At 45.5% G+C, this 12,412-nt stretch overlaps 1 protein-coding gene across 3 annotated transcripts; it reads left to right on the top strand.

Annotated features, from left to right (window-relative positions):
- The first annotated feature begins 877 nt into the window (after nt 1-877).
- On the top strand, nt 878-12,328 carry Snx11 (sorting nexin 11). 3 transcript variants are annotated; one of them, XM_047544884.1, is made up of 7 exons: nt 878-975; nt 4,045-4,099; nt 4,532-4,618; nt 4,931-5,031; nt 7,572-7,667; nt 7,914-8,126; nt 9,198-12,327. In XM_047544884.1, exons 2-7 carry the CDS (start codon nt 4,058-4,060, stop codon nt 9,469-9,471), a joined length of 813 nt encoding a protein of 270 aa, XP_047400840.1. In that variant the 5' UTR covers nt 878-975; nt 4,045-4,057; the 3' UTR covers nt 9,472-12,327. The 3 variants fall into 3 exon arrangements, with proteins under 3 accessions (XP_047400840.1, XP_047400841.1, XP_047400842.1); XM_047544885.1 differs by lacking the exon at nt 878-975 and adding an exon at nt 3,058-3,112; XM_047544886.1 differs by lacking the exon at nt 878-975 and adding an exon at nt 4,708-4,762 and having other exon boundaries at nt 4,058-4,099; nt 9,198-12,328.
- Nucleotides 12,329-12,412: the final 84 nt, after the last annotated feature.

Genomic DNA, 12,412 nt, shown 5'->3' on the forward strand with positions numbered 1-12,412 from the left:
GTACAAGATCATGAGTTCAAGGTCAGTTGGTCGATGTATATAGTTTGGCTGGTATTGTACCCAGATTTAATAATTCCATGACTTGTGTTTGTGACAACTTTTTCCCTGATAATACCTTTGCTAAAATCATATTTAAACAGGCTATTAAAAGACATTTAGAGTCGGGTGTGCAGGAGCACGGGAGGATGGATATTCTTCGGGTGGGGGAGGTCCAGTGAGGCCCTAAGAGGGGTGGGGCAGAAGATTTGGATAACACCAAAAGTCTTCAGCATATTCAAGGGCTTTCTCTTGCTTGCTAACTAGCTTTTTGATCCTGCCTTGGACTTGTTTCTGCGAGTCACTTAAGGTGCTGGGTCCTTGAACTCGTTTTCTGTTTCTCGGTGGTTTTCGGACTCTTGAGTTGGAACCCCCTTTATAGCTCCGCTGGGGAACTGCAATTATGGGGTTCAAGCTGGGCTCTCTCGGAATTTGGCGAGGCTCCAAGAATATGGATGTTTTCTCCCCTCAAAATCCCACACTACAGACTGCCCCTTGCAGAACTGGAACAGTGAAACCTCCTAACACCTCTGTTCCTGGGGACCCACATACAGATCGTTAATGACTCTCCTTGGGCGCTGATTGGCTGCACCTGACGGTGGTAGGCAGGACGCATCCCCGGATTGGTCGTAAGAACCCATTCGCTGCCTCTCACTCCGCCCCTGCCCCCACCCTCCAGCTCCGGGAGTGAGTTGAGGGGGGAGCCAACTCCAGTCCCGGGACTAGGTTGGGCGTAGCCGCGCGGTCTGAGAGTAGATCGCCACTGAGAGCCCTGGCCTGCAGGGGCGGGGCGTCCTGGGCATCCGTGATTGGCGCGTCGAGGGCCTTCTCCCGTCGTGCACCGCGGCACCGGCGACTAACCCGGAAGGAGAAGCCGTGACTCGGGCTATGTGGTGGGGTGTATGCGTTGTCGCTGTAGGGAGCTGGTGCTGCTCTCAGGTAAGGGGGCGTGAGCAGGGTTCCGGGAAGTGGGTGCTGCTTTCAGGTGGGGGGCGGCGGCGTGGGCTTGAGCGCCAGTAGTGGCACTTGAGTGTCCGCCTCGCTTGACAACCTAGGGAAGAGGCTGTCTCGCCTCCTGAAATGAAGGCGAGGACTTGTTGGAGAGCCAAGAAAGGAAACCTTACTTTTCAATTTACTTTGCAAGTATAGGGTATCTTTCCTTCCCACTCCTCAAGCTTAATCTGGAAAGGAGAAGGACCGTGTGACCCTTTTGCTTCTAGTTCGTTAAGAATGGAAGAGGAGTGGCTATAGTAAAAGTTTGGGGACATTTACCGAGGCGGCTAGGACTTGGGTGGGTGGATGTAATACCAGGTAATTTACTCGAACACAAAGGACTTGACCTATATTGTGTTGGTCTTTTGTTACTTGTTTACAAGTGGAAGGAGAAACCGGTTACAGATGAACAACAACAACAAAAAAATACTTGGTTCAAGTCACGCAGAGTTTGATCAGATGGGAACTTCCTCCAACACCTGTTGGTATTTAGGAAGAACTTTCTGAGTTGCCTTGTGGCACCAAGGATTTGAGAATAACCCTTGGGATGGGAATCTCTTGGCTCACTCTACTTTTATAGCCTGATTTGTTTTTTAACTTGTGTTTTGAAGTAGTTTAAATGGAGATAAAATGATGAGAGAAAGGCCCTGAATTGCTACCTTAAATTGTTAACTTTGGTAATGCTTTACAAGGAATCTACTTTGCAAACAATCAGGTTCTCACCAATAGCTGTTGGTGTTGGTACAGGTGGATAGAATAAAGGACACTTCAAGTGTGATTAAAAGAACCCAGGAAATTTAGTTAGCATTGAATAAGTTCTGGAACTGAGAGGGTCACTGACTCTATCCTTCTTTGAGTGATGCACATATCAGTCTCCTAAATTATAGAGCTAAGTGTGAGAACTTCCTATTGCTCCTCCTAGGGCAAAACTGAGCTTCATTTCTTTTGAGAAGTGGTACTGGTAAGAAGGAGCTGATGGAGAAAGTGTTTGCTAGAAATTGTCACTTACAGTGTACATTTTTGTATTTGTGTTTTTAAGGAAAGTTACAACCAAAACTTTCTCGGTGCCCTTTAAACTTAGATTTAAGTATACAGCATCTCAGGGATCCTGGGATTTTTTTTTTTTTAAGGCAGTATATAACTACTTGTTTTTAAGTGATATTGGCCCTAAAGGAAAAGAACTTCCACATGGAGGTGTCACAGGTCCCTACCAAAATTCTCCTTAAGACCAAAAGTGTGATGACCTTTTAGTTACTAAATTATGGTCCTGAATTTGGTGTTCCTTTCAAGGCACAGGAGATGTGTGAATTCCACTCAGTATGTGGGTGACTTCGGCTTCCTTGTCATCATTTTTCCTATAGTTAATTTCATGAAAAGACACTTCAGAATATTTGATTCTCTGTTCCTGTGCTGGCAATTTACCAAATGCTTGAAAAGAGATGAGAAAATGAATTTTTTGAATCCAGTGAGGTTAATTGTTTACAGCAAGTATGTCTACTCTTCTTGGTCACAGCCATTTGACTGCTTACATCTGGAAAGTTATACATGGGTTGTTACGGAATTGGAATTTCTTACCTTTCAGTGCAGGACCCCTTGGAGGCAGTGTAGGCATTAGATGAAAAATCAGATTGTCAGCAAGAATACTGTTTAATATGGTATTAAAATCACAAAACCTTGGGTTTTCTCTGCAGTGTAGCCCGATTTTGTCATCTACCATGTAGCTTTGTCTCTGCATGCAATGTCTGTCTGTAGAGAGACCTTCTGGTATATTGGAAAGAATTGCAGAAGCTGTTTGCTCTGCTAATTTCTTGCTGTAAATGAGTTCCCCTTCCTTTGAAATGTTAGCCTTGTGTTAGCAAAACATAAAATAGAAGGAAACTCATTACACACTCTTCTAATGGTAAGGCAGAACTAATAAGAGAATGTGTTTAAAATTAATTGTGGGACTGTAAAAATGAGTGGGTGTGTGAATGGGCATAGGGGGGAGGAAAGGGAGAGCTTCGAGATAGTCTTGTTTTCCCAGGAGCCAGCCTGGATCATTTGTTGGCAGTACATATTGGCTGAAGTCAGTTTTCATTTCAAGGTAAATTGGAAAGGGAAATTAAACCTTATTGTTCCGCTCTTAAGAGAGAGGAAGGGGGTGGAGGCAGCAGCCAGGGAGGATGCTGTTGGAGTGGTTCTAGGAGTAACAAGATTAGTGCTGTATTTTAACAGAAGGTGACATCATGGGCCCCTTTGGACTTGAGTAACCCTGTGCTGCAGCATTCATGGTCCCCTTGTTGGAGTGGGCGATGTCGCTATACATGTAAACTACCACACTGGGGGAAATCATGGGCTTAGGCTTTAATGAATCTTTACAAAGGAGCAGAATGCATCCTGAGTCGACCTGCGCAGCTGCGGGGTGCTTGGGCAGAGGTACAAACCGGATGGCATGTCAAAAGAGGAAATGATTAGAACTATTGGCTCCAGTTCCAGAGAACAGATTCCATAAAGGAAGGTTGCAACTGGGCAGCCCACTCAGATGCTCCCTGGAGCACTCTAGCTCCATGATTCACCTGTTGGGAGGTGATTGTGGTTAGGAAGACAAAGAGAGAATTCAGGAGCATTGGTATTTGTGGGGACGTGGTTGTCTCTAAACAGCCAGGAGGGGGCACTGTTAGGCTCATTTTCAAAGCTGTACTCTCAGTGCCCACCAGACCCTGCTGAACCCACAGATTCCAGTGTACTTTGTGTAGAGATGGCCTTGTAGAGGAGGGTCCCAACAGGGGACTAAGAAGGAAACCAAATCCCCTGGATCTTTTAACTTGACACCGAGCTAACATTTTTTTGTTGTTGTTTTCTTTCTTCTTTTTGCTTGCTTCCTTGTTAAGTTTTACATAAGAACAAAAAAGAGTTGCTTGGGTTTCCCCAGGGGGAATCTATTAAAAATTTTTGCATTTTGCCCTGGCAAAAAATGATAAGAATAGAGGTATACTAACTAACCATGATTGTTCATATGTTCTCTGTCCCTGTCAGATGTTTTCTTCCAATGGGTGTTTGGTGTAGGATGTTGGAGAACCAAGAGCAGGAGGTAAGAACGGTCTCCAGGAACAGGTGGGTAGCAGTTGGAGAGGGTGTTAGGAGGAGGGAAGACACAGAGGTATAAATCATTGCTCAGTGGTGTTCTTTCCACAGTAATACCTTGATGGTTCTCATGAGCTTAGAATAAAACTAGGAGAAGGAAATCAATAGCAGCAGCATTGCTGGGAAGTAAGGCTCCATTTTGACAAACTTTTCCACTAGTTGGAATATATTGGAATGTAAGTTTCCTGAGGGCAGAGATTTTTGTCTCTTGTTCACAGTCTGTCCCCAGGGCCTAGAGTAGTGTTGGACACATAGTGGGTACTCAGGATTTGTTGAGAAATGATTGAAGGTTGGTGTTTAAAGGAAAAATCTGGCAACCTGTGTCCTTAAAGCCGTCTTGCTGGGTGGCTAAGCTGAAGCAGGATTTTTTTCCCTACAGGAGGTGATCACTGTGCGCGTTCAGGACCCCCGCGTGCAGAATGAGGGCTCCTGGAATTCTTATGTGGATTATAAGATATTTCTCCACGTGAGTGCGTCCAGCTTCTGTATTGGGGTCAACACTCTTCAGGGCTGAGGGCTTGTGCTGAGGTGGAACCAGTTTGTGGTTGTTTCCAGTGGCCCAAGACAGAAGACTTGGAAGAAAAGGAGGGAGGAGAGGAAAGAGCATGAGGTATGCCTGCGAGTTGCTTTCAGGCTGCTCAGTGAGATCTTGCTCCAGTGGGGACCCCAATCACAACTGTGGCTGGATAGCTTGGCTCCTCAGTGAGAGTAATGATGGGGAGCTCATGTGAACTTAGTATTTTTCCACTTAACCCTTTTCACGTACCTCCTCCTGCAGACCAACAGCAAGGCTTTTACTGCGAAGACTTCCTGTGTGCGGCGCCGCTACCGTGAGTTTGTGTGGCTGAGAAAACAGCTTCAGAGAAATGCTGGTTTGGTGTGAGTTTGCTCTTGCTTCCTTCTTGGGTCTGAGTTAGGCTTTTAAGGTGCTTATTTGGGAACTTGGAGTTGACAGTGAAGAGAACTTGCAACATACAGGGCACTTGATGCCTCTTGGTCCTCCTCCTCCTGCACCTTTTCCTCCACCTTCTTCCCTTTTTTTTTTTTTTTATCACTCCAATACTGGGAATTGGATCCAGAGGTATTTAACCAGGGAGCCACATCCCCAGCCATTTTAATTTTGAGACAGGGCCTTGCTAAGTTGCTGAGGCTGACTTTGAACTTTTTTTGGAACCAGGGATTGAACTCAGGGCACTCGACCACTGAGTCACATCCCCAGCCCTATTTTGTATTTTACTTAGAGACAGGGTCTCACTGAGTTACTTAGTGCCATGCCATTGCTGAGGCTGACTTTGAACTCATGATCCTCCTGCATCAGCCTCCCCAGCTGCTGGGATTACAGCTTGTATTGCTTTGATGTATGTCTCAGTCTAAGGCTCAACGAATGTACTGCTAGAATTTAAAATGTGCTTATCACTAGTTATCAGGAAGTGCTCATTTAATAAGTAGTGTTCTTATCCATTTGACATGTAAAAATTATCATTTTTTTTTCCCTTTTCAGTATGGCACTCCTTGTCCAAAAACATATCAGAGCTTTAGGAAAGGCAATTATCATTTGCTTCTCTTTATTCCCCTAATTGAGTCCTAAAAGTGGAGAGAATGAGTATAGTGATTCCATTCACTACAGAATGGACACCTACATGCTAGGTGGTAATGGATGGCCCGTTGAATGATCTACTCCAGGAGGCCTGTTTTTGGTTTTCTTTTGTGGTATGGGAATTGAAACCAGTGATCCATGCATGCTAGGCTAGTGCTCTGCTACTCCACTGTATCCCCAGCCCTTTTTATTTTTATTTTGAGATAGGTTCTTACTAAATGGCCCATGCTGGCCTCAAATTTGTGACTCTCCTGCCTCAGATTCCCAAGTAACTGACCTTACAGGTATGTGCCACTGTTATGCCTGGCTGGCCTGCTGTTTTTTTAAAGGTATGTGTTGCAACCAGGTGTGGTGGTGCATGCCTGTAATCCCAGCTATTTGGGAGACTGAGGCAGGATGATCACAAGTTGGAGGCCAGCCTGGGCTAACTAGTGAGACACTGTTTCAAAATAAAAAATAAGGGCTGGGGATTCAGCTCAGTGGTGAAGTGCACCTGGTTCAATCCCTAGTACTCTTAAAAAAAAATGTGTAACTGGACACAGTGTCACATGCCTATAATCCCAGTGGTTCAGGAGACTGAGGCAGGAGGTTTGAAAGTTCAAAGTCAGCCTCAGCAACTTAGTGAAATAAAAAAGGCTGCAAATGTAGCTCAGTGGTTAAGTGCCCATGGATTCAGTCCCTGGTACCAAAAAAAAAAAAAAAAAAAAGTATGTATTGTACTTCCTAAGAGAGACTAGAAACTAGGAAGGTTTAAAGAGTTGGTGGATGACTTGCTACAACTCAGCCGCTTTTAAAATATTTCAGGCATGTGACTTTGTAGGGCTGGAGTAGACTGCGTGTGTGTGTTACTGTGGATTGAACCTAGGAGCACTTAATGTAACACCGAGTTACATCTCCAGTTCTTTTTTTTTAGTTGGTACTTGAGGTTGAACCCACACGTACTTAACCATTGAGCCACATCCCTAGCCCTTTTTCTATTTTTTTTTTTTAATTTTTTAAATTTTGAGATAGATCTTACTAAGTTGCTTAGGGTCTTGCTAAGTTGCTGAGGCTTGCTTTGAACTTCTGATCCTCCTGCCTTAGCTTTCCAAGTTGTTGAGGGATTACAGATGTGTGCCATCATGCCTAGCTATCCCTACTCCTTTTATTTTTTTATTTTGAGACCAGGTCTTATTAAGTTGCTGAGGCTGGCCTCAAACTCGCAATCCTCCTGCCTCAATCTCACATATTGCTGAAATTACATTATATATTACTGCACCTGTGTAGTTTTGGGAGTATTACATGAAATGTTTGTAAACGATGAGCATAGTGCCTGACACATGGCACACAGTCATTTAGTCTTAGCCTTCCCTCTTTGGTATAAGCTAATTGTGTTGATTGGGCATCTTTTCAGGGAGTTCTCTTTTTTGATACCAGGGGTGCTTAACCACTGAGTCACATCCACAGCCCTTTATATGTATATAAATATATTATTATTTTAATATATATTTTTAGTTGTTGACGGATCTTTATTTATTTTTTATTTGTGGTGCTGAGACTCAAACCTGGTGCCTCACATGTGCCAGGCAAGCACTGTACCACTGAGCCACAACTCCAGCCCCCACCCCTCCATTTTTATATTTTATTTTGAAACAGGGTTTTGATAAGTTGCTTAGGGCCTCATAAGTTGCTGAAGCTGTCTTTGAACTTGCGATCCTCCTGCCTCAGCCTCCTGAGCCACTGAGATTACAGGCGTGAGCCACCACACCTGACTTCAGGGAACCCTTGATCAGAAACTCGAGTGACTATCTCAAATATTATGTTACATTCTGTGACTACACAGGCCTGTACCTGAACTTCCTGGCAAGTCAGCCTTCTTTGGCAACTCGGATGAGTTCATTGAGAAGCGACGACAAGGTCTGCAGCACTTCCTGGAAAAGTGAGTGGACGTACTGGGCTACTGCTGGCTGCCAGGGTAGGGATGGGGGTGGGGTGGGGGTGGGGGCAGCACAAGGTGCCAGGGGTCTGCAAACCCTGCCCTGCTTACGGAGGCACACTTGTGCTGGGCACCTTTTCTTGTGCCCTCACATCCTTAGTGCTCACTGGCTAGAAGCTCATCAGAGAAGGAGATGGAAAGCAGCTCCTCAGGGTGATACTCTGTGCTGTGCTCCCTATGTTGCTTCAGGGTCCTGCAGAGTGTGGTCCTCCTGTCAGACAGTCAGTTGCACCTCTTCCTGCAAAGCCAACTCTCAGTACCTGAGATAGAAGCCTGTGTTCAGGGCCGAAGCTCTGTTTCTGTTTCTGATGCCATTCTTCACTATGCTATGTCAAACTGCGGCTGGGCCCAGGAAGAGAGGCCGAGTACCTCTCACTTGGCTAAAGGAGACCAGCCTAACAGGTAATTGGAGTGTCTGAGATATCTGAGGTTGGGGTGACTGCCTCTGCCAGTAGGGTGTCTGTTAGGGAGAGAAATATAGTGATGGTAGCTTTTCAGAAGGCCTTATTCTCTGAGTGCATGGTTCTCTCATTCTGAATGGGTAGCAGGATCTCTTGTTGAAACTCAGGGAGAAAAAAGGGGAAGGCATTCTTATTTATAATATTTTTTACCTGCCTCCTCTTTAAATAATAGCTTAATTGACATAAAACTCACTTATTTTGTTTTGTTTTGCTGGTTTGGGGGATTGAATCAGGGCCTTGTACATGCTATCATGCTCTAGCACTGAGCCACATCCCCAGCCCTTTTTATTTTTATTTTGAGACAGGGTCTCACCAAATTACCCAGGCTGGTTTTATACTTGTGATCCTCTTGCCTCTGCCCCCTGAGTAGCTTGGATTATAGATGTATGCCACCACACCTACTGAAATTTACCTTTTTAGTAGTTTTTAATAAATTCACAGGGTTGTACAACTATCAGTCACTGCCGTTGATTTAAGAACATTTTCATGTTCTGAAGAAAGAAACCCTGCACCCATGAGCAGTGGCTCTCCATTCCCCCACTGGCAACCATGAGTTTTTCTGTGTCTGAATTTTCTTGTTATGGACAGTTCGCACACATGGAGTCATATTATACATGGTTTTGCATAACCGACTTTTGTTACTTTGTGTAACGTTTTCCAAGTCCATCCATATTGTAGCATGGTAACAGTACTTCATTCTCTTTTATGACTGAAAATATTCTATTGCATGAATATACCACCTTTTGTTTACCTACTCCCTGGGTCCACCCATTCTTTTTTTCTGGAGGGTGGGGCACAGGGGTACTTAACCGCTTAACCACATCCCCAGCCCTTTTTATTTTTTATTTTGAGACAGGGTTTTACTAAGTTGCTGAGTCTGACTTTGAACTCGCAATCCTGCCTCATCCTCCCAAGTTACTGTATTATAGGCGTGTGCCACCATACCTGGCTTTACCCATTCATTTTTATTTATGAGTTCATGCCTTTCTATTCCTTTCCCTCTCTTTTCCAGTTGCTGCTTTCTTCCAAGATCGGGGAAGAGGAGCTCTCCTTCACCACCTCCCAGTGAAGAGAAGGACCCTTTAGAAGTGTGGGTTCCTGTGGTTGACTCTGAGGCTCCTTCCTTGGAAAGTCCTACCTTGCCACCTCAGTCTTCACTGTCATGCTCTAATTTTTCAAGATCTGATGAGGGAACCGCTGCTTTCCAGCCTGTGAGGAAGGCTGTGGGAAGGGACCATGCTGTGCCTTTGGACCTTGATCAGTTAGATGCAGTTTGGGAAAAGTGAGCTCTGTTCTAAGCTCTGAGTTCTACTTTGAGGCAGACAAAGGAGATGCAGGCCAGGAGTTTTGTTCAGGTGGGATTGGGCACGGGGTAGGTGTAGGGGGAAGTCAGGCTGCTTAGCATCTTATAGTTGCCTCTGCTTGAGTTGGCTGTGCGGAGTTTGGTTGTGACTACTCCTCATGCCTCTTCCATAGGAACAGACATCACACACTTGTTTGTAAGTTAAGCACAAGGGCTAGAGGTGGTTGGTTTTGAATTGAATCCTGTATTTACTGTTGCAGGAGTTGAGTTTCTTCAGGTGTTTGTTTAGGCTCAGGAGCACTGCCTCTGGTGACTGGTTTTGGGGATCTAAATGCGGTAGATTCTAAGCCACCAGATTGAATATTGTCCCAACAGGGATGCTTGTATGGTTGTGTTCCCATCTTGGCTGGCTTCAGTTTTTGCTGCAGCCCCTGGAGCACTTTGTTTTTGGGAGGCTGGCCTCTCGTTTACCTCCTAGAATTAGTTTTCCTCCACTAAATACCACTGAATGGAACTGGTGCTGTGACTCCTTTGCTGGCATTTCCAGCAGATCCCAAGACCTCATTTGGGCTGAGTGGAGCCTAAGAGCCACGTGCAGCTTATGGCTCATGAGAGAGAGGGGGTTGGCTATCGCCAGAGGAAAAGGCAGCAGCTCAGGGGCTTTGTTTGGAAAAGGTTGTCCTGGGCTGTCACTGTCTTTTGCTTATAAAGCGGAACCATGTTTATCTTTTCTGCAAGGTTAGAGTGGGCTCCTTTTTTGAATCCTTCTCTTTTAGTAATAGGTCCCTACCCCCAGGGCTTCAGCCACCATTGAGTCCCTCTGCTGCGCTGCGTTGCAGGGAGGCCGTATGTTCGGTATGTTCAGTCCGGTGGGGCACTGGGGCTTTGTTTCTGCCTGGAAAAGAGGGCTCTGGGGATGGAGATGAGAAACAACATGCCTTCCTTCAGACAATGAGGCATTCTGCCCTCCTGCTGCCATAATTCCTCTCCACTGAGAATCAGAGCTGGTAGGAGCCAGTGCTGCCTCCAGCTTTCTGTATTGCTCTGCTCTTGGGTTGGTGTGTGTGGCTTTTTCCCCTCTAGCCCACTCCTCCCCCCTCTAGCCAACCTGCCTGTCTGTGGGCTCTTTTACTACCAGCCTATGTTGTGGGACTGTCATGGCATTTAGTTCAGAGTTGAGGGGCTTTGGCCTGAAATAAAATGCAAGTATTTAAGACTGTTGTTGCAATTTGTGTCTAACAAGCTGTAGCAGAGAAGGAGGGAGTGAGGGCTGGCAGTAGTTACTTTCATAAATCATGAATTTATCAGCGTGGAAATAATGGTTCAGGACGGTGCACTGTGGCTCTCCTGCATTGTGTGTGAGCTCAGGTTCACCACTGGAGGAAGGATCGTCTTCCAAAGAGTCAGGATCCAGCTCTTCTCACAGTTCTGGGCATGAACCTTGTTAGGTATAATTTACCTGATGCTGCTTCCATCCTTGCAGCCTGTCTGAGGTGCCAGGTGCTAAAAGAGAAATAAAGTTTGTCAACAGGCAGATGCAAAGCCCTGGCTGGAATTCATCCCTCTTTCCTGCCCGCCTCCCCTGGGTCTCTCCTTTATATGATGCAGCAGAGCAAGGCGAGAAATAGAAAACCTACAGAGGCAAATCCAAAATGTCAAAAGAAGTTCATTTAAAAGGGGAAAAAAACTCCATACACAACCCTCACAAAAACCCGACAGATGCTAAGCTAATGGCATCCGCTCTGCCGATTGGTGGGGATGGCTCATGAATATTAATGAGTCCAATGCTCCAAATGGTGCAGCTGTGAACCCAGCTGTGCCTGAAGCTCTCTGATCTCAAAACTTCCAGACAGGAGCCGGAGGTGGTCTGTGTCAATTCCCTACTCAGCCAAAAAACAGCAAGCTGGGTTGGCCTTCTTCTGTTCGCCCTTCTCTTCCTGGAGTTGGTACTCAGCAGCTAGTTGTGCCAGCAGGCTGGGCTGCTGGGACAGCAGGCGCTGTTCAAAGATGTGGATGTGATTTTTCTGACTCCCAGCTTTTTTAACGATCCATTAGCAGCAGAGCATACAGCACCACCTCAGTTAATCTGAGGCCAGGCGCTGTCCCCTCTTGGTCTGGTGCTGAGTTGAGTATAGGCTGTGGAAGGAGTTGAACTAAGGGAGAGCTTTCCTAATAACATGGACCTGGGTACCAGAAAAACAGCAAAGCTAGACTTTCCTCTCCATCCAGGCAGTGCCATATGCCCCTCTTGTGTATTTCTCGTCCTGTGTGTGCTCAGGTCTATCCAGCACAGCTGGGTGACCTCTGTATGAAAGGGAAGGTGCTAGCTGGAGTGAGGTGATGGCCCACTGAACTGTTTTGTAGAATGAAATTATTTTTTGTTTAGATTTGAGGTGTAAGGCCGGGTCAGAGCCTGCTTTAGTTCTCTCTTCTCTGCTAGCTCTTCCATGGTCCAAGTCTAGGCATCTGTTACTCAGGAAGAGTGATCTAAGCTCAGAGGTAGTGGTTATTTGGTGGAAGTTTGTATGTAAGGTGTGGGGGAGAGGGAAAGGGGTTACGTTTTCTTAAGAATAAGTTTCTTATGTATCACTTTATTTGACCATCTCAGTGCCCAGTGAGGAAAATAGGCAGTTTTTATACTCAATTTCTGACTGAACAAACTGACCTAAGTGTGAATATTAAGTATGTTTTGTTGGGCACGGTGGTGCATGCCTTGGAGGCTGAGGCAGGAGGCTTGCACATTTAAGGCCAGTCTTGGTAATTTAACACGACCTCCTTAAAAATTTAATTTTAAATTTTAAATTAAAAATTTAGGGGGCCGGGGAGATAGCTCAGTCGGTAGAGTGCTTGTCTTGCAAGCACAAGGCCCTGGGTTTGATCCCCAGCACCCAAAAAAAAAAAAATTTAAAAGAACTGGGATTGTG

Source organism: Sciurus carolinensis, chromosome 3 (assembly GCF_902686445.1).
Source record: "Sciurus carolinensis chromosome 3, mSciCar1.2, whole genome shotgun sequence".
Classification (NCBI taxonomy): Eukaryota; Metazoa; Chordata; class Mammalia; order Rodentia; family Sciuridae; genus Sciurus; species Sciurus carolinensis.

Bases quoted from the DNA above. Each gene is read 5' to 3' on its own strand.
- Snx11 (XM_047544884.1), top strand. From the start codon at position 4,058: ATGGGTGTTTGGTGTAGGATGTTGGAGAACCAAGAGCAGGAG. The intron at 5,032-7,571 runs GTGAGTTTGCTC...GTGACTACACAG, and splicing joins CAGAGAAATGCTGGTTTGGT to GCCTGTACCTGAACTTCCTG. The intron at 8,127-9,197 runs GTAATTGGAGTG...TCTCTTTTCCAG, and splicing joins AAAGGAGACCAGCCTAACAG to TTGCTGCTTTCTTCCAAGAT.